Source organism: Halichoerus grypus, chromosome 8 (assembly GCF_964656455.1).
Source record: "Halichoerus grypus chromosome 8, mHalGry1.hap1.1, whole genome shotgun sequence".
NCBI classification, from domain to species: Eukaryota; Metazoa; Chordata; class Mammalia; order Carnivora; family Phocidae; genus Halichoerus; species Halichoerus grypus.
Window position 1 is genome coordinate 104,956,836 of NC_135719.1, and position 27,148 is coordinate 104,983,983.

The following is a 27,148-nucleotide window of genomic DNA, read 5'->3' on the forward strand; positions in this document are numbered from 1 at the left end:
CACAACAACCTACTGAGAGGGTACCCTTATGTTTACCAATCTTACAGATGAGGAACTGAGGCACCCACAGATTATTAAGTGACTTGCTTATGGTCACTAGTAAATGATGAAGTGGGATTTGAACCCAGGCCCTCTTCCACGTATTAGGTTCTCTTTAGTCACTCACCCTGCACTGCTGCTCATATTCATTTCTCATCTGCGTCAGCCTCTCTTCTTGCAGAAAGAATTCAGCACTGCTGGGATCAAGGTCACCAAACTAGAAAAGGAAAAGGACATAGTTTTCATTTTCCCCAAGTGTCCCTCTTAGACCTTTAACCCACCAAAGGCCCCACTTTCTGGTGTTCACGCAGAGTATGGTCTCTTGAGTATGAAAGGAATGTGACATTTAAGCAGAACATTACCAACTGGATGATGGGAAGAACATACTAGAGTGATGTGTTCAACTAAGGCAGGGATCACTTCTCAGTGCTAGGCAATGTTTCCTTCGTATCCAAGCTCTGAAATTACATCCCTGCCAAACCGACGGCCTCCTTGAACCATCTAAATACTTCCCTCATAGACATTTCCTTGGTGGCATTGCTTCTGCTCTTTTGAGTAAACTACACTTTGGGCTGCGTGTCAGGAGATCAAATTTAAACAGATTTACCTTTTCTGCTAACACGTTTTCCAAATTTCGCTGGAGTTTGTTTGTCAGATTCTCATACTCTGCCAACTTCTCTGCATTTTCCAGAAGCTCATTTTCTAGACGACTGTTTTCCTGAAGAAATTAGGGGAAATTAAATGGACACTGAACTAAAAATAAGCAAACTGTTGTATCTTTTTATAGGATGCATAAATTCGTGCCCTAGATTGAGAGAATTTGTTCATCTTGAAAGTTTCAGTAGATTAGAGAGAACAAAAGTAAATATAAAAAAATTGATATTTACCTTATAACCCAAAAGTCTGCCTCCTCTTTCTTTGATCCTACAGAATGATGCTGTCTAATATGGCAGCGACTAGCAGTCACATGTGGGTAGTGAGCACTTGAAATATGTGTATAGCACAAACTGAGATGTACTCTAAGTATATAAAACACCAGATTTTGAGAAGTTAAGGCAAAAATGTAAAATGGCTCAATAATAATTTTTGTATATTATGTGTCAAAATAATGTTTTAGAAATACTGCATTAAATAAAATTCAGAATTAAATTCACCTGTTTCATTTTATGCAGCCATTTGAAAATGTGAAGTTACATATATGGCTTGCACTGTATTTCTATTGGATAGCATCGCAATATAATCTTTAATGACATGAAAAACATTCTCAATATATTGTCAAAATTGGTGGCAGGAAACCTTGTTCATCTGATAGCAAAAGAGAACTCAGAAAAGTATAAAAAGTAGAATAATGAAAATCAATTTTATTGATGCTATAAAAGCTGCACATAAAGGTTTTTCATAACTTGTATGTTTAAATTATTATAATAAAATAACACATCAACCGAAGTCCACAAAAGATGTTTTTTTTTTCCTGTATATATAATACTTGTTAGATTTCTACCCACATTTGCTTAAAAAAATAAATTAAACCTCACAGACGTGCATTTAGACGTATGTTCTGTTCCAGTGTTAAAGGCTAATTGGAAGAACATTATTTTCAAAGTATATTTTGCCAAAAGAATATAAAGCCAGTATATTTTTAATACATTCTAGTTCACACCCTCACATAGCAATATGGAATAAAAAAAGAATGTGTTTGAAGAGTTTTTTTTCCTTTAAAAAAAAAAACAAAAAAAACCCCACCTTCTCCCAAAATGCCAGTTCTAAAACTCTAATCTTTCTAAATTTAGATGTCAAAACAGTTAGGAGCAATCTCTGCGTATCAGGCCTGTGCTGGTGCTCTGGCAACTAACCAATCCGATTCTGTTGCTGACCACAGGGAAAACACAATCTGGACTGTGGGGAGGGAGACAGATGTAGATACGGTCATCCGTGATGCCTTCTCTTCTGGCAAGAAAAAAGCAAGCATCATGGGAATGAAAGAGTCCTGTGGTCTGCCGTGTTGGAGAAAGCAGTGAAGGAGCCTAAAGACCCGCTGAGGAACCAAGAGAGCTGAGGGCAGTTGCGGTGGGCTCAGGGCCATGGCTGGGGGGCGGGAGGCTACTGGTGGGACCTGTGGTTGGAAAAGCAGGAGGCCAGGCTCCGTGCCAGGGGCCTTCGGGGCTACCACGCTGCACTTGAACGAAGCGTAACAGCATGCTCTTCAGTCAGTTCTTCGGTAAGGTAACTCTGGGGGTCACAGGGACGGTGGGGAGATGGAAGAAAAGGTGCACACAGGTCAGCTGAGAAATTCTGATGAATTCCGAACCTCTGCAGAGGTTGCAGACGGAGATGAAGGGGATAAATCTGAGAGACCTTTCAACGCATCGGCAGGTCTGAGAGACCGATGAGTGAGGATGACTGAGGATTTTAGCTTCTGTGACAGCACATGGTCATGATGTAGATGAAGGAGAAAATTCCGAAAAGGAAGCAATTTGATGGTGAGGGTGGGAGAATTCGCTCAGTTTTTCATGTGTGGAGTTTCAGGAACAACAGTTAATATTCTTTGTATATTTATTACCTTCCAAACACTGCATATGCAGCATCTCATTTAATCCACATATTTAAATATGCTCCTTTCTACACAAGGAAACAGGCTGGGATAACGTGATCAAGGTGTTCCAGTACGGAGTGGTATCCCGAATGGAACTAGGCAGACTGAGTCCACAACGGGCCCCCTTTATCTCTAGACTACACTGCTACACTGTACCACAGTCCAATGAAGAGAAAGATCGCTTCCTCTCCTGAGACACAGGAAAGGAGAGGAGGATGTGTAAGGCAAAAGACATATTTGGAAGCAAAGAAACAAAGCTGCTGAGCTCTGTGTGGCAGGAGCTAATGCCATCTGCTCTGACCTGGGGTGGGAGACAGGGAACGGAGAGGGCCTCGACCAGGTGTCCAACAGCCCTAAGGACTCAGTGCAACTTGGGGGGGAAGAAGAACAAGATACACTAATCAGCACTGTCAGCAAACCAGAAACCTGGCTACTCCTGAAATCTGGATCCCAGCAGGGGCTTGGCCATGTCTGGGTCATGACTCAGCAAGGCAAACTTCCGGGAATCCTGGGACTGAGCCTTGTGCAGACCATCCTCTTATGGAGCCCTAGTTTTCCAGGCAGTATCCCCAGCAGGGACACAGGCCAGAGACCTAATAGGAGGATTACCTTTAAAGAGAGAGCAAGGCGGTCCCGGATGTAGTTCTCTTCTGTTTTTGCCTTTTCGATTTCCTGCTCAAGTTCCAAACGCTGCTTGCTCACCTGCTGCAGGATCTGTTCTCTCTCCTTCCGGAGTTCATTCTTTAAAGCTGCTATCCGTTCCTTGTACTCTTCATCCAGTTTCCTGTGAGAAAGGAAGGCCAATGAGCTGCCATCAAGTCCCTCAGAGGTCCAATGCAGATCCACCAAAAATGGAAACAGAAAGTCACAGAGATGGGAAGCTCCTTGAAGGATCTAATGTGTCCCGCTTTCCTTTAGGCTTGACCACACCTACGGCCCTCCAGCCGGGTGTGGCCAACCAGGCAGACAGGCTGAGCCCCACCGAGAGGGGCCAGGGTGGTGGGAGGGAGGGACGTGGCCCTACCAGTCACACCTGAGGTTGTACTCATTCCGCCGCTCTATGGCCGCATGGTGATCATCCACCTCTGAAGCCATGAGAGACTTGAGCTTCTCAGCCTTGTCCAGATCTGAGCGTAGCTTCTCTTTTTCTCTGATCACTTGATCAACCCGCTCCCTAGAATGAGAAATAGACCGAGTTCAAGGGAAACTGTCTCTAAGCAACAAGGAGACCCAGAAAAGCTCTCATCTGGCTTGCTTCAGTACAAAACCAAAACCAAGACAACCAGAACCCTTCCAAACAGAAAGACATTTCCATGGCTCCCTTCAAAAGCCTAACGCAAATCTAAGCGTTACCTCGTTTTCGCAGTGGTGATATGCTAGGAGACAAGCCACATCCGCCTACAGAATGCATCACAGGCATCTAAAGGACTTGTTGCACAAGTGGGAAAGGGAACGGGGCAGGTGAACCTTCTACCCAACTCACAGCAAATGTCGGATCTCAGCCTTAAAGCTGGCCAGAGCCGCCTGGTGAATGCCATTTTTGGTGACCAGAAGTTCATTTTCAAGAGCCAGTGTCAATTCTGTCAGGTTGACATTTCCATCAAGGCTGAAATCCAAGGCCTAGAAATCAGAACAAGTTAAAGACCATTATAAGTTCTGTCCTCTAAAGTGGAAGCAGCGAAGGGTATACAAACTCAGAGAAGTGGATGTATAGTCAAGAAGCTGGATGATTACATTTCTTTAGTGACTGCTTAGGGACAATCTTCAATCTAAGATCTCTCTGAGGAAACAACGTACTTATTTGCATGTTTAAAAAAATACTATCTGCTACTGTAAATAAATACAATAGTGTGACTCTAATCTTTACCAACCAGAGATCAGTTAAGAGCACCGCACTTGTCAATAGTTTAGGAGTTAAAACATGGAAAGTAGTTAGCAACAGACTCCTGGTCAAACGGGGTAAGAAAAGTTACCTCTTATCTCTGAGATCTTGTGAAAAGAAGAATCATTAAGGAGAAATCAAATCAAATCAGTTTCAAAAACACTGGAATTTTTCAGCCCTTGCCCAATTTGTCCTTTTTCTCCCATGTTAGCTGCCATACCTTCAGGATCTCCTGGCTGTTCTCAATGCCCTCTTCCTGCCAGGAGTCAAGTATTTTCTCCACGGATGCGTAGCCCATCCCATCATCCAGGCAGGAGAAGACCCGAAAGCCAATGGTACTCGTCATCACTGATGGGGTTGTGGTGCGTCGGCCACTCTCATCGAAGGACTGGAAGAAGAAAGAGACTTGAGCCAGGTTAGGCATTTCAACCAGACGTTGACCCAAACTGGACAGCCTTGACCACAATGAGCAGAAGAGATGGCTCTCTAACGCTACTAGAAAAACAGGTCATGCAGCCCCTTTGATCTTTCTTTCCCAAGTGAGTCAAGAATGCAAAACTTATCAAAAACAGTTGATCGGGTAGCAAGTCCCTTGACACAGACGTGTCTCTACTTAACACCAGGTTTCTTCTGACCCACAGCTAACATTAAGGGGCATAATTAGTGGCTTCCCACGCTGTAATTTATGGTCATTTTTCAAACCCAACTTCTCCTTCCCAGTGGTTTAGTCTTTCTTCTTTTTTTGCTTCTTTCTCCTTCTCCTTCTTCTTCAGACAACAGGTTAGTTCATTACAAACTATTCAAATGGGTTTTAACTTCTACTCACGGAGAAATCACTTCCGATTTATTTCTTACCTGCATGGAGAGGTGCCTTTTCAACTGTCTATAGGGAGTAGATGCTGATGGTGTGAGGGATTTTCCATTTTTGAACAAGCCATAGAAAAAATCTTCTACACTCATTGTACCGTCAGGATCAAGATTATGGAAGACTTCCTCAAGCACCTAGAAAATAGTAACCACTTACTTTCAGTATTTCCCTCAAAATAACACAAGGCCCAAAGTACATCTGTGGCCAGTAGAAATTGGCACCACTGTTGACCCTAAGGCTCCAGAAATAGAACATGTCCCTTTATTCTCATGTCACTGAATTTATTTTCCTTTTCAGTAATACATCCTTCCTCCTCCACAAAGTAAACGTCCATTTTCATAATCTTACGCAATTTAGCAATCAACTGTTTTTTCTCTTATTCATACTCCTAAAATGGGTAATCTTTAATGTTGCTATAGATTATTCTATGGACTAAAAATTTACTTTAAAAAGATAAAGGTATAGCTTCCCAGTGTTGTAATAATAGAAATAAGTTTGGACTGGGGACACCTGAGTGGCAGAGTCGGTTAAGTGTCTGACTCCTGATTTCAGCTCCGGTCATGATCTCAGGGTCATGAGATGGAGTCCCGCGTCAGGCTCCACACTGGGCGTGGAACCTGCTTAAGATTCTCTCTCTCCCGGGGCGCCTGGGTGGCTCAGTTGGTTAAGCGACTGCCTTCGGCTCAGGTCATGATCCTGGAGTCCCTGGATTGAGTCCCGCATCGGGCTCCCTGCTCGGCAGGGAGTCTGCTTCGTCCTCTGACCCTATCCCCTCTCATGTGTTCTCTCTCTCTCATTCTCTCTCTCTCAAATAAATAAAATCTTTAAAAAAAAAAAAAAAGATTCTCTCTCTCCCTCTGCCCCTCCCCTACCTCTCTTAAAAAAAAAAAAAAAGTCTGGACAGACATTAAGCCATTATATTGTGGTGACTTTACACGATATTTTGCTTATGTTGAATTTTTGAAATTGGTATGTTAGAACAGCACAATTTAGTCTGGGACAGATTGCAATTATCTAAGAGTTTGGGTCTGAAACCCAGGACTTGGGATTAAGAGCACTACTTGGAACAACATTGCATGTTTTGGGTTTTTATTTGTTTTAATGCTTTAGCACAGGAGAAATGAAGATCAGATAAGACAGATTTTGTGTGTGTCCAATGGAAGGATCCCAGAGATGTAAAGAGAAGGGAATTTTGCCTGGCTATTTTGTACCCTCTAACAATAAGTAGTCCTCATCACATAACTGGGGAAGGAGAAACTGGATTATAGTCCCTTCCAGAGGCTTGCCTAGGAGGTGGTTTGTCCCCTAGCTCAACAGAGGAATATAAAGGGATGAATAAAGCAGCATATGAGTCACTGATACCACAAAACAGGGAGGAAAGGCAATGATCTCCTTTTTCCTGGCAGTTGGATTCCTCTTTACTCTGGGGGGGGGGGCCTAAGGTTTTTCTATACAGAAACTCCTCCGTTGTACAAATCACCTGAGGATCTTGTTAAAATGCAGACTCTGATATAGGGGGTCTGATATTCTGCATCTCTGACAAGCTCTCAGGTGATGCGCATGTTGTTGAGGGGCAAGGAAACCGATTAAGCAGCAAAATTACTCATGAGGCATTAGAGTCTGCAACTGGATCCATTCTAACAAAGGCCTCTTTGTGACACATCTTTAAATTTTGACGATTCATTTCATAAGTCTGGACTATTGCTAGGGTTTGTCGTCTCATAGCTGTTTATTTTATTCTTCATGGAAGTGCCTGAGGCATTTATTTCAAATGCTTCTTTCCAATTCACATCCAATAGGGAACATCTGTCTCTATCCTTTTTTTAAATACCACTTCCTCTGGAGAGGTCTCAGAAATAAGAAACCATTTTTTTTTTTTTTTTTTTTTTTTAAGAAACCATTCTAAAGAGTGGAAATCTTTGGAAGAAGAACAGTTCTTAATAGAGAATTAAATGGTAAAACCAATGGAAAGGTGTTTGGGGTGAGATTCTGGGGTTACTAAGATCCCTTAGCATTTCTGTCTTGCTCTTACCAACCAGAAGACCACTTTCTTGGAGGACTAGGCTTTCAGGACCACCAAGCCAGAAGTCACAGTAAATCCAGGTGCACTGACCGAAGTTAACAAGCATTATTTCAGCTCTAACCTTAGCTCCACACTGCTTGGGGACTTGTGACCTTAGCCAAGTCGACGCATAGCTTCCAGATTGCCTAAAAAAACCCATCACCTCATCTGTTCAAAGTAGCGGAGCAAGTGAGTCCTGCCAGTAATTGTACACAGGGGAGCGGGCAAGTGGCGAAGAGATGGCTGTGGATTCAGAAGGCAGGGTTGGGCTGAACAGAATGCAAGGCAAATGGGCAATGGGCCCTGTGCAGGAGCCAAATCTAGAACCCAGAGGACATTCTTACTCCTCATGACACACCAGCTGGGTCTCGGATGGTTGATCTCCCAGTGTGTCAGCTGGGAAATGACGCACCAGACTAGGGTTAACAGACCCAAATACCCAGAGAAGCCAGGAAGGCAACGTAGATTAATAAGGCCGGGTGGTCTTGAGACATCACAGAGTGGCGCCATTTAAAGCAGGGAACTGAGCAGCACGTGAGTGCATGCCCTGTCCAAAGGAGCTCGCCGGCCACCTCTCACTGCTCGCACAATGAAGTCAAATATTCTGGTTCTTAGAAAAATCTCCTGATTTAAAAAAAAAAAAAAAAGTGTAGCAAAAGTTCAAGTTTTAAACATTGGGCAGGCCAAAGGAAAAAAACCAAAACCCCCAAAACTTTGGGCCATATTTGGCATCTAGGGCAATAGTTTGCCATCCCCGCCCTACAGTTGTCCTTGCTTCTGGAAAGCAGGGTACGTGAGACAGGGAATCTAGTTCCCCTTCATGGTAATGGCAACAAGCAGCAGGGACATCACTTTTTTATCTATAAAATGAGAGGTCTAAAAATCTAAAATTGCTTTTGGCCATGAAATCCTATGATCCCAAGTTACAGGGTGATGAGATCATCTTGAACTTTCAGCTCCTCTGTGGTCTAGAGCCAGTAGTATGAAGTACTATAGTATTTCATGATTTTTTTTGGCGGGGGGAAACATTAAGTAAAAGCTATATTCAATGAGTAATCTTTTACTCATCCTCCGATCGGAGGAAAATAACTAAATGGGCTACTTTTTTTCCTGGGCTTTGGAAACTCCACAACAGAAGAAAATGTAACACTCCGCAAACGGCTACAGTTTATTCCAAGAATTGCTCTTAGATAAATAATCCAAGTGTGTGCAGTATTTCTCGGCAAAACCACCCAAGGTTCTGCATACTGCACTGGTTTATAATTTAGGATGAATTTAATTTTATGACTCAACAAGCAACACTGAAAAATAAATGACCACTGAGCCATTAAAAAGATAGTCAAAGGGTACAGAACAGTCACATATTCTAGGGAGAAGGAGGGGAAAAGCTTTTCTGCAAATTCGGCTACTTGGTAGCTTTTGATGATAAATATCTAGTTTAGGAAAATAATACCACATAGCCCCTGAGCAAGCAGACAATATTGGTTTCAAATATCATTATAATCAAAGATTCCCCCAACTACAACTGCAGCCCCAACCTCTGAGTCCCTCCTTATTTTCAGCTCTTTGAAAGACAAATCTTAGAATTATTTATATTCTCATGTTTCATGGCTATTCACGCACCCAGTCCTGCCAGTTCCCCTCTTAATTCTTCAGAAAAGGCAAAGCTCAGAATCTTATCAAGCAGGAGTCTTTTGGGGGCTCCTTCAAGATTCTTCTGTATATGTTCAAAACCACCAACCTACCCTTTTTCATTTCCTTATGACCAGAATATTGTGATGGCTCCCGGCTGGGCCCCTAGCCACAGGCTGTCCCAACACCAATATACCCCACAAAAGCAGCTCAGACCACCCTCAGTATCGAAGTCTGTCCTACATATTACTCATTCTGTGGTTGATAATGAGATCTTCGCTCCAAAAACCTAAACTCATCAGCCTGGCCTTTGAAATACTCGCCCAGTTCCAATCTTCTCAGCTCCCTGCGTAATCTGTCCTCCGGGTCTTTCCCACATTTGCTCTGTGAAAGCCACTTCTACAAATGTATCTGCCATCGTGGCTGCACTGAGGTCATGGCTGATAATGACGTGGGGTAACATGCTTAGCACAGCGAGGGGCTCAGTGGGTGTCAGCTATTGTCAGGGTTTTTTTGTTTTTTGTTTGTTTTCCATAACACAACATGAGCTTCTCCAGGAAGAATCTTCATGGCTTACTTCCTAGAGAAAAAAGAGACTGGAGTCTCTGTAACATGTGGCAGGAAGCCAACATATGGCTCTTCCTAGCCTGTGGCCAGTCTAGACGTTATCATGATTATTTCTGAATAAAAGTATGAGGTAAGACTTACCTCTCCATCAACATTCTGCAGACCATACTGCTCACAGATGGAGACCAGCTTCTTTCGGTTCAGGTGACCATCACGGGTGATCCCCAAGTCTTCACAAACCTCCTGCAGTTTCTCTTCTATCCAGTCTTGGGGAGCGGAAGACCCACTCTGTGAGGCATTCAAGTCGTCTGGGTTCCAAAATCTTAACTGACCTGAAATAAAAACATCTATTGTGCTGTCCGCAAAGGAATTGCAAAGAGAGAGCCTATCCTCAAAGAAAATTGTGCTTTTTGAAAGTCAATATTACAGGAAAGAGACTATCAATGCGGATTCCATTTTGATTTGAGTCTGCAGTTCACATGAAATAGAACCACAGGTTCTTGGGCTGCAACTGGAGTGAAGAGGCACCTTTTTTTCTACACCATGCAAGAAACACCTCCTGCGCAGGCATACCAAGGTTCTAGGTTTGTTTTATTCCAACTGAAAGCAAGCACAGGCTTAAGGCTTCGGTGTGACTGGGGGAGAAGGCTAGTTGAGAGCCAGTCCAGAGAGATTTCTATGCCCTGCCCCAACTATAGCTACCAGACGTCACTATTGCCGCTCTTTCTAGTCGAAGCACTAGAAGTGCTTTTACTGAGAAGGAAATGATTTCATGATAAGTATCATAACATAATCATAAAAGTCTCAGGATTATCCTGTTTCCAAATCTTTACACCTTCAAATATTCTGCCCTACAGACAAACCCACTTGAAAGAATAAATGGTTGTAAATTGCATGTTACTAATCATTTAACATTAAGGATAGGTTTTATTTGAACGCTTAAGGATCAGACTTATTTAAAAATCAAAATGTATTTAGCCTCTATTCAAAGTTCTCACTTCAAGGTAAATTTTTCACTTACATGTTAGACATTTCTAAAGTCATTACTCAATCATGAGATAATTACTGGCACAATTTTGTGTGCCTGGAAGAACCTTAGGAGGCTGAGAAGTGCATTTAGTGCTACCCTTACTATTTATTGAAGAAATTAAGCTCATTACTGCTGTGTCTTTCCAGGTTAGAGACCTGGAGAACACACAGTAATTACTCTTAAGTGGAGTTTCGCCAGGGTAGCCTGAGAAGTGGGAGCAGGTTCTGGCAGCTGAACCACAGTGCCATCTGCTGGCCCCAGCAGTTCAACACGTTCTGCGGCTTCGTCCATCCATCTGAAACTTGTCAATGGGTGCGTTTTAATAGGTCTCTATTTAGTTTAGGACTGCTCATAGATTAATTTCAAAGTTTGTTTAAGAGAGTAATTGACCCATAAGTAAAATTCCACATCTTAGTTGCCATACCTTGCATGAGGTTAAATGCTAGGGTTTTAAAACTATGAACTTTCCCCTGGGAATGAGTATTTTTTATGGCTGTTGTTCTCAGGGTTACTTCTTGGCTGGCCTCCAGCAAGCGAGGCTGTTGGGAAGAAGGCTGAGAGCTGCAGGAAAGGGGGTGTGGAGTCTGAGTGCCCTGCGACCAGCAGAGCCCGACACACACTTGGTTCCTACCTTCTGCTTCATACTCCTCACTGCGTTGTGTCTTCCAGTGCTAGAGAAGGCAAGAGAAGATTAGTGTGCGTTAGTACATATTCAGTCTTTCCAAGATCAGAACACTCCCTGGCTCTGAAATCATCACCTGGGTGAGTCACATGACTCAGAACCCTCCAGGTGGGCTCTCCTGAGTCAACCAGCCAATCAAGAAGAGACTCAAGAAACACCACATAGCCGGCTGCACTATTTCACTAGGGATTTGCCTTTCGCATTTGCAAATTGACTCATTCAACAGCAAAGCCTATCACAGCCAATAAAACAAAGCCAAAGCAAATATTCAGAATCCATCAACCAACAAAAATTCATACCATGCATTTATGAATTTGTTCTTCAATGTGTACTGGGTGCGAGGTATTATGGTACATCTTCAGAATACGACTATGAACAGAACACATTTCTTGCCTTGAGAAGTTAATATGCTAAATGAAGACATGCACACAAGAACACAGAAAGTACAATATTGCAGCGTATTAAGTGTTACGATGGGCAAGTTTTCAAAATGTTAATGAGGGTACCTAAATGGGATCCTCCAGACTCGGGAGATCAGGGTAGACTTCCTGAAAGAAGCAACATCTAAACTGAGGCCTGAAGGGTGAGCTGGAGAGAGCCATGTGAAAAGGAAGGAGAAGCCACTGTTTGCCGAAGCACAGAGGCAAAAATGAGCCTAGTGTGTCTGTGACACAGTGAGGAAGGAGACAGATACACAACCCAAAACAGGTAGGCTAGAAAGCTCAAGTTAAATAAAATGTATGTTACCGGTAAATTGCATTAGAAGCCGTGAAAATTACCTGAACTGGACCATCTTGCCCCTATTGTGCTGTGTTACTACTGGGTCTTTTTCAAGTCACAGCACACATTTGTAATCCGTGTACTGCACAAGAGCACCGAGCCAAGGGCACAAATCAGAACAACTCCAGCCCTTGCTCCACCGGCCAAGCACAGCACAGGTCTACTTCCGGTCAGTGGCAACGAGTAGGTCCACGGTGGCCTTTGGCTGGCCAGCGAGCTGCCTAATCACTCCTGTTGGGAGGGTCTACAACCATTGCAGGAAACCCTGTTGAGAAACGGGGTAGCCCCCCTTTTGAAAGCTGGCTGCTGTCTCAGCAGAGATCCAACCTGATGAATGAAGCTGCCTTTGATAACAAATACCCAGCCCTTTCTCTGTGATGGCTGAACTATACAAGACGATCTGATTTCTTGGGATCCTAAAGAAATGCAACAGGAAAATACACCTGATGAACTCGTCTCCAAGAGCTTGGATCTCTCATGGCAAACAGTGCGCCACCCAAAATCCTTAGCTTGAATGTTGACTTTCGGTATCTCATTCAAGCCGAGATGAGTTGAGGTCATCTACTTTCTTCCTCCCCATACTCACCTATGCTGGTCCTCTCCAATTAACTAAAGGACAGCGATCTCCCAGGGTTTCACAGTTCCATATTTTACTTAAAAAGAGACTGAAGCTAGCACCAGAGAGTCTCCCCGGTTCTGCCACACTATACTGAAACTCCAAACTGACGATGCTGAGATGGGTCATTCTTGCCGTGACTCGAAATGCAGAAGTTCACTACGACTCCTTCAGATTACAACTGCAAGTTGCTAATATACATGGTAGTTATGGAAACAGAATTAGGGGACAGTGTGATTTTTGCTTGTCTGTGATTACAATTTTAGCAGTCAACATTTCCTCATAAAGACACAGTGCCGACTTGGTGGATGTATGAGGCACAGTGGGGGTACGGAAGGAGCAGTGGGGTAAGCAGCCCAATGTACAGTTTTTCTTACACTATTGGTTCTGGGCAGAATTCAACCATTGTCATATGAAATGATTTAAATCAATAAAGCTCCACTAATAAAAGCAGCCTGCCTGTCTGTCCCAGCGTATCTATTTCCTCACCCACAGAGCGAAGATTTAAATTCTTATACTTTGGCACCCCACATTGTGAAAATTTATTATTCAGCATATAAGTTGGAAGCACCCTAAAATGGAATCCCTTAAGTCCACCTAAAACAAATAAAATGGGTTTCTATGATCTAAGAACCACCGTTCAAAATAAAACCTACTAAAATCATGAGAAGGGGACAATTTTTTAACAGCACAAATGGACAGGAAAAGTAACAGGAGAATATGCATCATCACTGGACCCAAACAAGAAAGGGAGCCCCCACTAGGATAAACAGATGGAAAAATGCAAACACACACCTTCAAAAAACCCTCGGTAACAATTCCTAACATAATGAGGTGCGTACAGTGACAGAAAGGTTTATTTCTTACATTTGCTCACCTCTCAATTCACTTTAAAATAGTGAGCAATTAGTTCAGAGGTGCAAGAGGCTCCAATATACTGTTTCAAATATTTCATGAGTCTATGGGACTGGATGCTTATATCTGATTCACTTCTCAGACAGTATTCCCTGCTGCCCTCCTTCCCTGATTCTTCCTCCTAACTAATAAGAGTGTGGGGACATGGGAGCCAGACTGCCTTATCTACTGAATTTGGCCTGGACACATTTATGAATTGCTTTTGCCTCAGTTTCTCCATCTACAAAATGGGAATATAGTAGTACATATTTCACAGAGTTGGGCAGAATGCTTAGAATTGTGCTTGGCACATAATAAGCACTATAAAACCTTATTTCATGTGTTTATGTAGTATCTATTAAATTTATTTTGCTAGATTTTATTTTTATTACCATGTTTAAACTTAAGGCGTTAAATTGGGTGGCCCTGGGAAAGTATCAGTTATTCATATAAATTTGTAAGAAAAATGCCAAGTCCAGCAGATATGCAAAGAATACAGACAGACAATTCACATAAAAGGCAACACAATTAAACAAATATGGGGAAAGACTCATTTCAATAGCAAAGAAGTATAAATTAAAACCAAGGAATCACTTTGTTCCCATTAAATTAGCCGTATTTAAGATAGGAGTCCTATTACCATCAAGGTTATGATTTAAAATAGGCCTGTTAAAATGTTACTGGTAGCAATGTGGATGGACATTACCCTTTTAGTAAAGAAAATTGCTTCATGTTTGAAAGCCATAAAAACGTCCATACTCTTCGACCCAGTAATTTCATATGATTTCTAATGATAGTAAAGTCAAAGGAAAAATGCATATGCATAGATATGTACATTTAGCACTCTTTGTAAGAGTACAGAAAACAATTTAAACCCTCAACAATGGGGCACAAACTACAATTATCCATCATAATGTAGTCATTAAAACTATAATTATAAAACCATGTAGGAGATGGAAAAATATGAAATGTTAAATGAAAGACCGTAACAAAAACGCTCTCTATACTATGACTGCTGCTAGCAAAAATATTTATACAATAAGACAAAGACTGGAAGGAAACAGACATAATCAAAATTGGTGCATTTGGTTGAAGGAATGTGGCAAACGATTATATTTCCTTTGCTATTCTAGACGTTCACGCAATAGGAACAGGTCCGACCTTGCTATTTCTTTTACCCACCTGCCCTCAAATTCTCACCAAATGAATTTCCTGTCTGTGATGTCTGCGGCCTCGTCCTGCCCTGTGACCTGGGACAGAGGAGGCCTCGCAGGAGGCCCAGGTGCGGTTCCTGCCGGCGCCTCCTGAGCTTAGCGGAGTGCGGAAAGATCAGGGACACTGGTCGGAGACCCGAATGGGGGCCTGAGACCGGGACACCCTGGAGGTAGCTTAACCGGGTGGCATCAGGTTCAGCCCCGCCTTCTGAAGCCCAGGCAGCTCAGGCAGCTTAAACAATCTCACACAAACTACTGTGGGCACGCGGTGGCGGGTAAGGGAGAACTTGTTAAAAAATCGCTAGGGTGACAGTCACGCACACATTTCTCCCGTGGCCCTGTGTAAGAAACCTAGATCCAGCTAGGACCAGCCTTCTAGAAGCAGCAAACTTAGGCTGAATGGCTGTAGTTTCATTCCAAGACCGCTTCAAGTTGGAGATGGGGTTTGCTGCCCAGAAATGTGCTGCGCCCCTCCCCAGTCTCCACCAAGGGTCTGTCCCTTTAATAAGGGGGAGGTAAGCACAGGGTGACTGAATGTTTGTTATTAAATTGCAATTTTGAGGGGTGAGTGGGTAGGGGAGAGATTCAGTTCATTCATAGCTCAGGGGCAGCGGGAGGGGGATGTCAGGTTGGAAGGCTGGGGGGATTAGATCATTGGCCTACTAGAACAGCACCAATAAAAGAAGGCATCATTCTGGAACAAGGTCTTTTCATTGCTGTTGGTTTACCCAGTGCAGTGAAAGCCTGGCACGGCAGGTGGCCTCTGAGCACAGATCAGCCATGAGCATCAGAAGGGAGGTAATCTCAAAAACCTTTGGAAAAGTCGGGGAAGAAAGGAGGGACAATTGCTGGCATGTTTTCTCGAGACTAATTCACGAAAAAGGGTTAAGTTTTCCCCTGAAATCTTCCATCACCTTGCACTGGAGAAATGGTATTAATAAATGTTTTCAAATCATTCTGTGGGACTTCAATTACTCCGCCCCTGGAGGCAAAACGGCAGAGGGCGTGAGCACAAGGGCTGAGCGGAGAGACGGGGTTAAGTCTGGCTCTGGCGCTCTGTGACCCCTGGGGTACCCGGCTTGGGCCACAGGCCCAAGAACGTGCAGGCATATGCCTGGCCCTTAGAAGTGTTAGCTACTGTTATTAGTTCAGCCACAACAATGATGTGGTAAGGATCTGGGCTCCAGAGCTGGACCGCCCCCCCCCAGTTCAGTTTCAGCTCCACCACTTCCTTGCTGTTCAACCTTGGACTTGTTACTTAACTCCCCGCCTGCCTCGATTATCTCAAAATGCCTGCCTAAAAAGGTGCGCTAATATTTGGAACGCACTTAAAATGGTGCCTGCTACAAATTAAGAGCTAAGTGTCTGTTAAGTAAATCAGTATTACTATTACTGCTCCTATTATTTGGGTGTCCAAAACTAGGACAAGTGCAGAGAAAAGAAACAGCAGATAGACCAGCGTCAGCTTTAGGAACAAACCCAAAAGAGACTCTGTAGAAGCTACGGCTTTGAACATGGTTGTCGTGATGAAGCAATCAATTTTTGATTCAACTTAGGAGCAGGGCCTCCCTGGGCACCCTCCCCATGGGCGGCAGTGCCCCGTGGGTGGCCGCAGCCGGCAGGGGCAGCCCGTGCTTCCATATTAGCATGACCAGCGTGCTGGCCCACAGCCCCACTGAGAGCAGCCGGAGCGGAGAGGGTCAGAGGTTGCCTGGCCCCAAAATGGCTGCTACCAAAGGCAGCCCCCAGCCCCCCTCGGGCAGACAAAGGGAACCCTGCACCCACTCCGTGGGCTGTGCCTCTCCACGTCACACTGGCCACTGTGGCCGGCACTCTAGCTGTCCTATGGCTGGGCCAGAGTGCCCCGCACATGTGGGCCACACAAGCGAAACTGCTTTCAGGACGCTTTCTTGGGAGGGCCACCTGCTTTGCTGGCCTGCAGAGCAGATGGCCTGAGCCTCTTGGAGCCCAGGCTTCCAGCCCCGAGGCTGGGCCCGGCAAGGCCCCCGCCCACAATAGCCCAGTCCCAGCCCCCACCAGTCATCTGCTCCAACGCAGACCTCGTGCCCTGCAGAATGTATGGCTAATTAAAACGATTATGGGGGCACACACGGGGTTATTCTTTCCCAGCAGAGGTGGCTGAACTGATCTCAGCAGCCTTAAGCACATGTTTTGTTTTGTTTTCTTCTTCTTCTTCTTCTTTTGAAAGGGGAAAGCTTTGCAAGCCCAGAGAAGGAGGAAGGAAATCTACTGGGATAACAAACCTCCCCAAACAAACGGAGTTGTAGTGTCCATTTGATGAGAGCAGTGTACTTAGCTAAGCCCAGGAAGTCTCTGGAAAAACACACACAGAAATCAGTTTAGAAGAGTGCCTATAGCCAAAACTTGAGGACTTCTAAAAATATGGCATCTATGGCATATTTAACTAATAGTCCTAAATATCTATAAAGCCCTTGCTCTGAGCCAGGTACCGGGAGCCCAGTACGCCCAGCAGTGCCCCTGTTTCCGCAGGGACACACCTCCTGGGACTTCAGTTCGTTCCTGCCACCCTGCCTTTGAAGGCACGCCAGGCAATGGAGGCCTGACCGCCCAGCTCCCGGTCTCTCCGCTCCGAACCCAGAGACAAGCTGCTCCGCTGCAGGTCTGTCATGACCAGAAAGCCCATCAGTTCCTTTATCTTTAAAAGCAATTAAAAGCTACAAGTAAGTCCTGGGGACAACAGGAGTTAATGTAGGATTTTTAGCGGCACACGCATTTAGATGAGTCCTGCTACATTGCCAAAACGCCTCTGGGACTGCCAGTGTGAAGAAATGCTGAATTTAAAAGAGTTTGAGCCTTAAAGTCTCCTCTCATACCAAGGCTGGGGAGTGCTCTCGGTTCACTGGATTCTAAAGTCCCTAAAGAAAGGGATTTTTTAATACATCTGCTCACCAGATCTTACTCATCAGAGCTGCTCTTGGTGGATAGTGAACACCGCTTTTCCATTTGGAAAATATACCTAAAAATGGTATAGTTGGAAAATGTAACTCTTATCATTAAAATTAACTAGTTAATGTTTTTATTTGTTGTCTCTTTTATTTTCTAGTTAGAGAATAATTACTGGAAATTGTTGACCTGGAAGGATGGGGGGGGGGGGCTGAACGCCAAGGGCATTCCCTCCGGGATCAAGTCAGGAAGGCTTACCCAGGACAGCAAAGCCTCAAAGTTGGAAAGCTGTGGTCTGCGTTAGAACGAGAGATACTGTATTAGCTTTGAAGGGACTTCTTTATATCACTTTCAAGTGGTCTACAATCGCATCTTGAATGAGCGTTTCATCTTTGGGAATGGCCAAAGGGTCTAATAGATTTAAGAAAAAGAAAGGGAAATGCTGAAATTCCATTAATAAGAAAAGCTATCCTGATGATGTCACGTCGTTTGATGGAAGTAAATGGCATCAGGAATGAGACCGCTTACTTTGCCAAAGACTAGAACAAGAAAATCTAATGGGAGGAATAGGTCCATTTCAGCTACAAAAGTTCTTGGCAGAACTTCGCTCCATTATTAAGAAGTTTGCTCCAGCTTCAAATATTTCCTCCATCCAGTATAAACGAGGAATTCACGAAGGTTAACTGTAAGGTTAGGCCTATATGAAAATGAACGTTAAGGGGACCAGAAGTCAGTTTCCCAGTGCTTGGCGAAGTCTGATTTTCCGTAGGGTAGTAAAGCCAGTTTGGGGGGTTGGTTTGTTCGTTTTTAGTTCTTAAACCCCACCCCCCCACCCCTTCCTCCCCACACAGTCCCGACACAAAGCCGTGATTGCCCATCCATTGTTGAGCACATGAAGCAACTGGCTTCCACTTTTCTCAGGCCCTCACTTAAACTGCCCAGTTTTGGCTTACACTACGATTGTCTATAGTGGAAGAAATCATTGTTTAAAGCCTCCTGCTCTCGATACTAATCTTACTAGACCTGCTTTATTCCCTGTGGAGGAAAACAGTTAACAAGGTGTCCCCTGTTTTCAACGAGGGCAGAAAGCAAAGTGGCCCTGCTTTATAGTCACGGAACCACCTCGCCCACCAGGTCTGAGGAACAGACTGGAACTGGGCATTAGTTTTGTTTCTCCCTACTTCCACCTATCCTGAGAAGAAAGCACAAAATTAAAATTCAAGGTCAGTTCAGTAGCCACTGCAGGTGTGCGTATAAAAAGAAAAAAAAAAAGTACTCTTTGGAACCTAAAATCTCACTTCTGTTTCTTAACCAAGTAAAGCAAAAACAGCCATGAAAACGGTCGCATTAATCACACCTTATGCTGCAATCAAGAATGTGCCCTTTGTTGGTCTGGATTTTCAGAATCGAATGTCCAACCGAACTGCCTTGAGTGATAATGATCCCATAAAAAAAAGAAAAATCAACCACTTTCCTTTCAATGCCACCTGAGATGAGAGGTCAGACTCCCAAGAGAATCCATTTGCCAGATAAACACACTAAATTGGAAGGTGAACGCATGTATCAGCCTGATGGTGGAAACTACTTGTCACTTGTGAATTAGCACATTCTGCTTCAGGGTTTCCAAATGAAATTCTGAAATACACATTTTAGTGCTGAAAATTTAGGATTATAGGTCTTTCCCCATGTGATGGCTTTTCAGGGCCTTGTGAACCAGACATGGTAGGGGAGGCATGCTTAATAGCTAGGTTAGAGATTTTCTGTTTCAGCAGGAAAGAATCAAATCACTGGCATAAAACAGGAAAGAATTAAATTGCTGGAATAAAGCTGAATTGAGAAGATTAAAATGTGTACAATTTTTATTAGTTCAACATATACGAACTGAAACATCAAAAGCCCCTCCTAACAAGGTTTACGGTCATATATTCCATTCAGAGGATGAGGCCAAGGTGGTAGAGCATTAGGTACCACATAGCAACCACGTGCATTCTTACCCAAGGCACCACATCCCGGTGGTGGACCAGGAGTGGTCACGAGAGGGATTCCAGGTAACGAAGGAAGCCGGAAGCTTCCCATGGGACTTACATTAAAAATAAATTTAGTTGCTTGAAAGCAACCTTTATAATGGCATCACTCTCATCTGTCTGCATGTCTATGTCTTCTTAGATGGGAGGCAGGGCTGGAGTTACAAAGAAGTACATCTACGGAGCATTACCTATAATTCTGGTCGTACATATGGGAGAAGGCCTCCCAAATAAGGATGCAGAAAAAACGTTGTGAGCCACTAATCCAGGAGCTGAGGAATGAACTGTCAATCCATAGCAACTTCCCTATTATGGAACAACCCTAGAAGGAAGGGGGGTGGGGGGAGTTCCTGTTCTATCCCTTCCGATGACTGTCTGCTCACTTATCCCTATAGGAGGAGTTCCTAGAAGGAAGCAAGCCACGCCAGGGACAGCTTTCAGGGGTGTTTGTGACACCATTCCGTTCCGTTGCCTATCCCTCTCCACGTGCTCAGATAAATAAAATAACAGATTCGTCCTAGGGCAAAAATTGGTCTCCTGCTGGGTAGCAACAGATGGGCTTCTACTCCATGTAACTTTCGACCACAAGTTCAGGTCCTTTCACCTTCATCAAAAAACCAGCAAGTCACTTGAGGGAAAATCGGGCGTGTCTGAGAGCAACAGAGACTAGACTGCAGTCTAAAAGCGAGCTAGGATTCTCACCTTTCCCTGAGCCAGGACCCAGGAGTCGAAGGAAACCCACAGTCAAAACCAAGAAGGCCCATCCCCAGCTCCCCATCTGACGACTCCTTGTGAATTATTCACGTCAGGAGACAGCCCTCCCCGCTCCCTCCTTCAATATTGCCCAGTGACACGGACATGAAGTATGAACCACTGGTAACAAATACACCCAAGAAATAAATTTTTAACAGCCAAGGGCAGGAGACAAAAGGACCCCAGGCAATCTAAAGGGAAAAAAAAGGAGCCAACGGAAGAGTAAAGAACTCCTGACAGATTTTCAAATGCTTATAAGACTAAATAAACCCCACAGGTTATTAAGAACATTCTCCTCCCCTCAGTGCCCGAGTGGGGGCCACTCTAGAATAAGGAAGATTAGTGGGCACTCCCAAGAGACAAGGGTACTTCTGGTGCAAGCTCGAGCTGCCCAGAGCATGAGTTCTGCTGGCCCACGAGGCCCTAAATTGCTGAGGCTCCTGTGGAAGCAGCCAGGAAACAGGAATGCTATCCTGACACGACAGTGTGCCATAAGAGCGACATCCCGGGGAAACGATGGCACTGGACTGCACGTATCCGTGAAGGCAGTGAGTGTGACGTACGGACGTGGCTGCGACACAAAGCCTGGACGGGCCCTTCGTTGACAAGAGGAACTTCAAACATGTGCAGCTCTTGATGTTTTAAAGTGATGAATCACTTTGAGAACTGACTGGCTCAATTCAGCTCATAAAACATTTCATTTTTAGGCAAGAAAGCATCTGGATGAGCTTCGGCTTGAGTTCACCTTCAGCAATTTTAAAAAGGGTAAAAGGGGGTGATCCAGTGCCCCTGTAACACAAAGTCGGATCAGTAGGGATCCTCCTGGAGAACAGACATGGGGAGAAAGGGCCCTTCTGGGCCTCTATTTGCTGTTCTATTGAGAGGGGTCCTTGAACACTAAAGCTTCTATATACAGTGTCAGAAGGTCTCACCTACGAGGCTCTGGAGGAGTAAGGGAAGTGGTAGTACAAGGCGGGGTGAGCGCGTGTGAAATGGTTCTCCCAACGTACCCTTTTACTAAGACACAGCAGCAGGATTTTGCCCAAACTCAGGTCTCAACTCTTATCTTTACCTACACATGAGCCCAAAGTCTCACTTTTAAATAGTAAATCTCACTGGAAGTCGGTAGATAAAACAAGGATATAAGAAATAAGCTGCCAGCAACAAAATCAGCTCTGCTCAAGAACTTTCTGGGTACCCCCCAGGCAGTAACTAGAAACTATCTTATCAAAAAGTAAGTAATCACTTTATTTCTTAGCACCAAATAATAATGCCCTGGGTACTGAAAGTACTTGGAGAAAGGAGATACTAGACTTAAAAGTGTTTCCCACATAACAAAAGCTTACCCCCTGAAGTGTTGAGAAATATTTTAACCATTTTTTCCCCCCATAGAGAAGTGTCTCAGATACATTCCACACTACTCAGGGTTATGAAACAGACTTTATGTGATAAAATGAGACCCGTCCTGACAGCAAGGTAAATATGGACACAGCAATAACTAAAGTAGGAAAATTACTTGCATCTCTGAAATTGGATATGCAAAATTTTTGTGCACGTAAGTACATGCGTTTTCCTGGGGAAAGGGCCCGATCTAAATCTTCACAGGGACCCGAGAAAGGGTCTGCAACTGACTGAACCCAAGAAGAGAAGTAGCCTCTGCTTCCAGACTGACCAGCCCCGTGCTGTGACGTCCCAGGCAGTAACTTTTCTTTGCTTCTCATGGTCTTTCTGTCTTCAGCTGTCACCTCTCACCCACGACACTCTTACACCATTTTGGGGGGGGTTTCTATCTTTCTTCTCTGCCTGCTTTTCTTCCTCTCTTCTTGCTCACATGTCTGCCACTGTTCCTTCACTTCTGGTGTGAGGACAAGTAGTCCTTTTTTTTTTTTCCTGTAAAGATTTTATTTATTTATTTGAGAGAGAGAGAGTGAGCAAGAGAGAAAGCACTAGCAGGGGCAGAGGGAGAGGGAGAAGCAGACTCCCCTGCAGAGCAGGGAGCCCCATGTGGGGCTCGATCCCAGGACCTTGAGATCATGACCTGAGCTGAAGGCAGATGTTGAACCGATTGAGCCAGCCAGGTGCCCCCAGGGACTCCTTATCTTTAAAACAATGATGGGAACTTCTTGGGATCGGCAGACCAGTCCTATGTCTTCTAGATTGCAGTATTATGGCTGGTTTCATTTCTGCTTAGCACCTGCGCTCTTTTCAGTTACCTTTGGGTTTGTGGGCGTTCTGCAAGGCTGAAGATGCTAGATGTCTGACTGCTGGGGACCTTATTGGAGCAAGCTTCCTGTGGGCTTTAAGGAGCTGAACATGGGTGTTAGCAATGAACACATGCGCGTGCACACACACATGCACACACACCTCCATCAACCCCCAATCGACAGACCGCTTTGAGAAAGCTGAGGCACTTTGTCTCTTTCCCAGCTGGTGTTAATATCTGAAATATGTGCACCCCCAGTCTGAGCTGGGATTTGCAAGAAATATTTAGAGCTTGCTCAGCACGGCATTCTCGACCATGTTCTATAAATGGCACGCTGGTAAATGAGCCGTGAGGGAAGAATAAAGAAAATGTTACTGCTTCTCCTTTGCTGGTAGATTACGGCGATGTGCACAAGGAAAAGCAGGGAGGCGGGCGAAGCGGGCGAAGCGGGCTGCTGGAGGCCAGGCAGGCCCGGGTGCCACACACCCACGAAGGAGAGCCGTGGCGACTGCTGAGGCCACAAGAACCAAGTCTGAAAGCTGCTTTATGCTGCCACGAAAGACAAGGCGCGGCTCTCAAGATGCCTACGTGCGCCACCTTCCTCTCGCACCTGCCACGGATGCTGGTTTATGGATTTCGGGGCGCCGGGGGGGGGGCAGGGGGCAGCTTTTTACACAACTAAAAATGGCGGTGCCGTGAGGAGAGACATATTTCCAGGAAGTGCCGGAAGTGGCAGATCCCAGATGACGTGAAAGTAACTGAATTGTAAAATATATAAACATTAGGCTGGCACAGAAATGTCAGCTCTCCAGAAGCAGAAACAGAGATGAAAACATTCAAACCATAGACAAACTAGCCATATCTATACACCCGAAGGGCAAGTACTAAGATTAGCAAGAGAGAGAAGCCATGACCCCCCCAGTTCTCCTGTCCCCACACGACCACCGTGGGGGCGTGTGGGGGTCTCCACACCTCTGGCCCGGGAGGGCGACGCCTGTCCCATTCCTTACCTCGTGGCGGTCACCGGCTGGGCTGTGTGAGGGCCGAGCTTCTTCCTCTAGGGGCTCAATCTCGGCAAACTCTTCCACGGATTCTTGGAACTCAGGCAAGGACCTTCGTCCATAACGCTTGCCACCTTTAACATATTTGGGCTGAGCTTCTAGTGAGCAGTCTAGGCAAGGAGACAAGAGTTGAGGCCACATTACACGACAGACTCAGCCCTTTAGCTGACACTCACAGCTGTCAGACGCAGCCTCTTATACCAGCCCCAGAATAAACCACCACTGTTGGCCAGTTGTGCTGGACGTGGGTGGATCTGAGCCGCCAGGTCAGGCGCAGAGCACAGCTTCTCATTCGGAATGACTGACAGCACCCCGAGCACATCCCTGCATCCCACGCGAGAGATGCGATGGCGGCAAGACGAGGACAGAACTAAGATCAGGCTAAAGCCAGCCGTCCTATTTGCTCTTCTGTTTATGAAGCTGGTGTCTTGCAGAGAAGGGAAAAGGGAGAGGGGGAGATCGTCCTGACAGGGAGACATGTCGGAGGAAGTCTTGGAGAATAATGCTAAACCGAACACCACACCCGCACCGTTAGCATTCACACAGCCCTCCTGTACCTCAGTGACTCCTTTGTGAACCATCCCACCTTCTGCTCCGTCAGGCAAGCAGGGTGACAGAACAAAGAAACTGACACAGTGGATCCTAATAAATGAAGGACAGCTCATCGCTTACATGAAACCTGGCATCAAGATCTCATTATAAAATTAAAAGCTGGGGAATAAAACAGTAAATGCAAAACTGCATAAAGGAAAACAGTACGTTATGTGTTTTTTTTTTCCTCTTCATGAGCTTCGGTGTTGCAATAAGTAAAAAGGAACGTGCGTAAGGGGAGAGTCGTTTCTTGACCTTAAAGAAGGACCTCAGCATTCTGGTGTAACACGTCTCAGGTACAAGGGCCACCGCCATCGCACACTAACCTTTCCCTACAATGGGTAGCTTGAAAGCAAGAGAATAAATACTTCACTCCACACCAACGTCATCTTAGACACAGACAGGTTTTTTAGCACCTTGCACAGAATTAGGAGAGTAAGATATTCTATTAAAATACAAAAGATTGGCAATGCTTTGATTTCGGTTCTTATCATCCACAAAAGCACAGCGTCCCTAGAGAACATAATGCTTGTTCTGTTTGAACGTGACAGTCTTCACAAGATGTGTCTGAACTCAGACATGGAGATTTTCAGATGAGGTGTGGACACCCATCATCAAAACGAGGGTGGCTGATTAGAGAAGAACTGGCAGAGTGAAACCCTTCCTCCACCACCACGGAAAACACGTTCGGGGTTAGCCATCATGTTGTCGTTTCCCTGGGAGGACGGGGGATGCCATCTGACTAACGCCGCCCTTCCCTGCGCCCCCCCGCCCTTCCTCCCGTATAAGCTCAGATTTCACAGATGTGGTCAGAAGCATCCTGAAAATGCTCAGCAAAGCTCGGAGTGAAGTATTTATGCCTGCTCTATAATTTCTAGCGATATTTATATCCAGCTTCTTAAAAGTCCCAGCCAAGTCATCTTATTCGGTTGAGCGATTCTCTTACAGGGAGGCTTTAAGCATTCACAATTTATATTGAAAATCACATGCATGTTTGAAGGTACCTTTCATCAGGAGAGAGTGGGTCAGCCTGTGAGTATTCAGGAGCAGCCCACACACTCGAGCTATGTTTGGCAGCTGAGACCCCCAGATGCTGGTCAGGTAAGAGGCAATGTAGAACCATCCTTAATTTATTACACATTCTTGTATCTTACTGGCAGACAACAAGATATAACATTCATGACAATGGGGGCAGGGTCGGAAAAGATGAAAAGAAAAACTTAGGATGTCAGAAAAGGAACATGACATTTCCCCGGTGTGAGATCGGTCGTGGTCTGGGGATGGGAGTGACAAAGTTGCTCTCACCGCGTCCTGCGCTTTTACAGAGGAAAAGACTGGTGGGACAGAGCGACCCACTTAAAACGACTCCTGGGAGTTACTCCAGAACCCACCTGTGGGGGAAATGACTCCCCAGTTATTTACCACTAAATGCCTCATGCCAGGCAGGGAGCAGTGCTGGATTTGGATAAGGGACGGAAGGTAATAGATTGTGAACCATTAGGGACCTTGCAAGGTTTGGGTTTATTTTACTTATTTTTGCATTGCCAACAATTTTTTTTAATATTTATTTCATATTTTATTATTATAAGTAATTTTGAGCAAACTTTAAGTTAGCATCTTTAACAGAATGTAACTACATCACAAAGTCAATTTCTAGAGAAATCTGTTATACTGTGTACTCTTTTGGGGGAATAAGATATTAGCACACACAAAGGAAGAATGGGGTATTAATGTGACCTCATAATGAATTTCCCAAACCGTCTCTGTGACCAATAAAGAATCAGACTAATCGAACCAATTATCAACAGTCACTTCTTTGACTACATACTCACATCTCTCTCTATTTAGAGCATGAGCATCACTGTGCTTACATGATAAGAAGCGAAGGACGTCCAGAGAGAACATTCATGGTCAACAGTCATTAATGTGTTAAACATTTGAAAACTATGATTTTCTTTACCCATTGCAACCAGGCCTTTAAAAGGCCACAGCAGCAGCCCACCAAATAAATTTTAAGACACTCTTATACCCCTAAATTAAAGAATGCTCTACCCCATCCTTACCACGTCCAACAGAGACTCACAAAACTGCAGCCCAGGGGCAAAGTTTATGTCCTTTATGAGTGTATCCAGATGTAACTTACACATTTCAGGGTTTCATCATGGAACGGTTTTACCTATGCCAGATAATATGGTGTTGCCTGATTCAGAAATGAAATTGTTTACGTCCTATAGCCTAAGCCTAAGTGACTGCTCCAATCAAGTGCTCCAAGAAGGGATACGACATGCCAGTGACACAAACGATATATAAGGGACTGCCAAACTTTCAGTGTTTTATTCCCTTGAATATTTATTTACGACTCTATTTGGATTGCCAAGCTTCGGAGTCATTTTCGCTTCTTTCAATTTTTTATTTCTCCTATTTGACAAAAATAAAAATGGGCTTTGAAGGAAAGAAGACAAGCCCAGACTGCCTAGAGGAGTCTTGAACCCCATCCTTGGAGAATTTATCATGAAATGCACCAATCCTAATAAAGTGGCGTTGAAGCAGTCCTATGTGACTTAGTCTAGATGATCTGGGTGTTATTCCGTACACCAAACACTTGGTTATGAGTAGGGGACAACAGAAATATCTTGATTCACTCCCCTAAAGAATGCTAGAGAAATACAGAAGCAACTAATAGTCTCTACAGAGCAGCTGCGGAGGTGGGGGGAATCTAAACGGGGAGTTCA

General features: G+C 44.5%; 1 protein-coding gene across 10 annotated transcripts in view; it reads right to left on the reverse strand.

The window, feature by feature from the left end:
- Positions 1-27,148, reverse strand: part of NIN (ninein) — a 98,347-nt gene that overhangs the window by 41,804 nt on the left and 29,395 nt on the right. For 9 of the 10 annotated variants that reach the window (XM_078053667.1, XM_078053670.1, XM_078053669.1 and 6 more), the window contains exons 5-14: positions 23,775-23,935; positions 11,305-11,344; positions 9,785-9,975; positions 5,370-5,516; positions 4,735-4,902; positions 4,116-4,252; positions 3,666-3,806; positions 3,242-3,416; positions 647-757; positions 167-256 (exon numbers count right to left, since the gene is read on the reverse strand). In XM_078053667.1, the coding sequence (XP_077909793.1) occupies positions 167-256; positions 647-757; positions 3,242-3,416; positions 3,666-3,806; positions 4,116-4,252; positions 4,735-4,902; positions 5,370-5,516; positions 9,785-9,975; positions 11,305-11,344; positions 23,775-23,935 (1,361 nt within the window). The remainder of the gene's footprint in view (positions 1-166; positions 257-646; positions 758-3,241; positions 3,417-3,665; positions 3,807-4,115; positions 4,253-4,734; positions 4,903-5,369; positions 5,517-9,784; positions 9,976-11,304; positions 11,345-23,774; positions 23,936-27,148) is intronic. The other variant, XM_078053673.1, reaches the window with a different exon arrangement.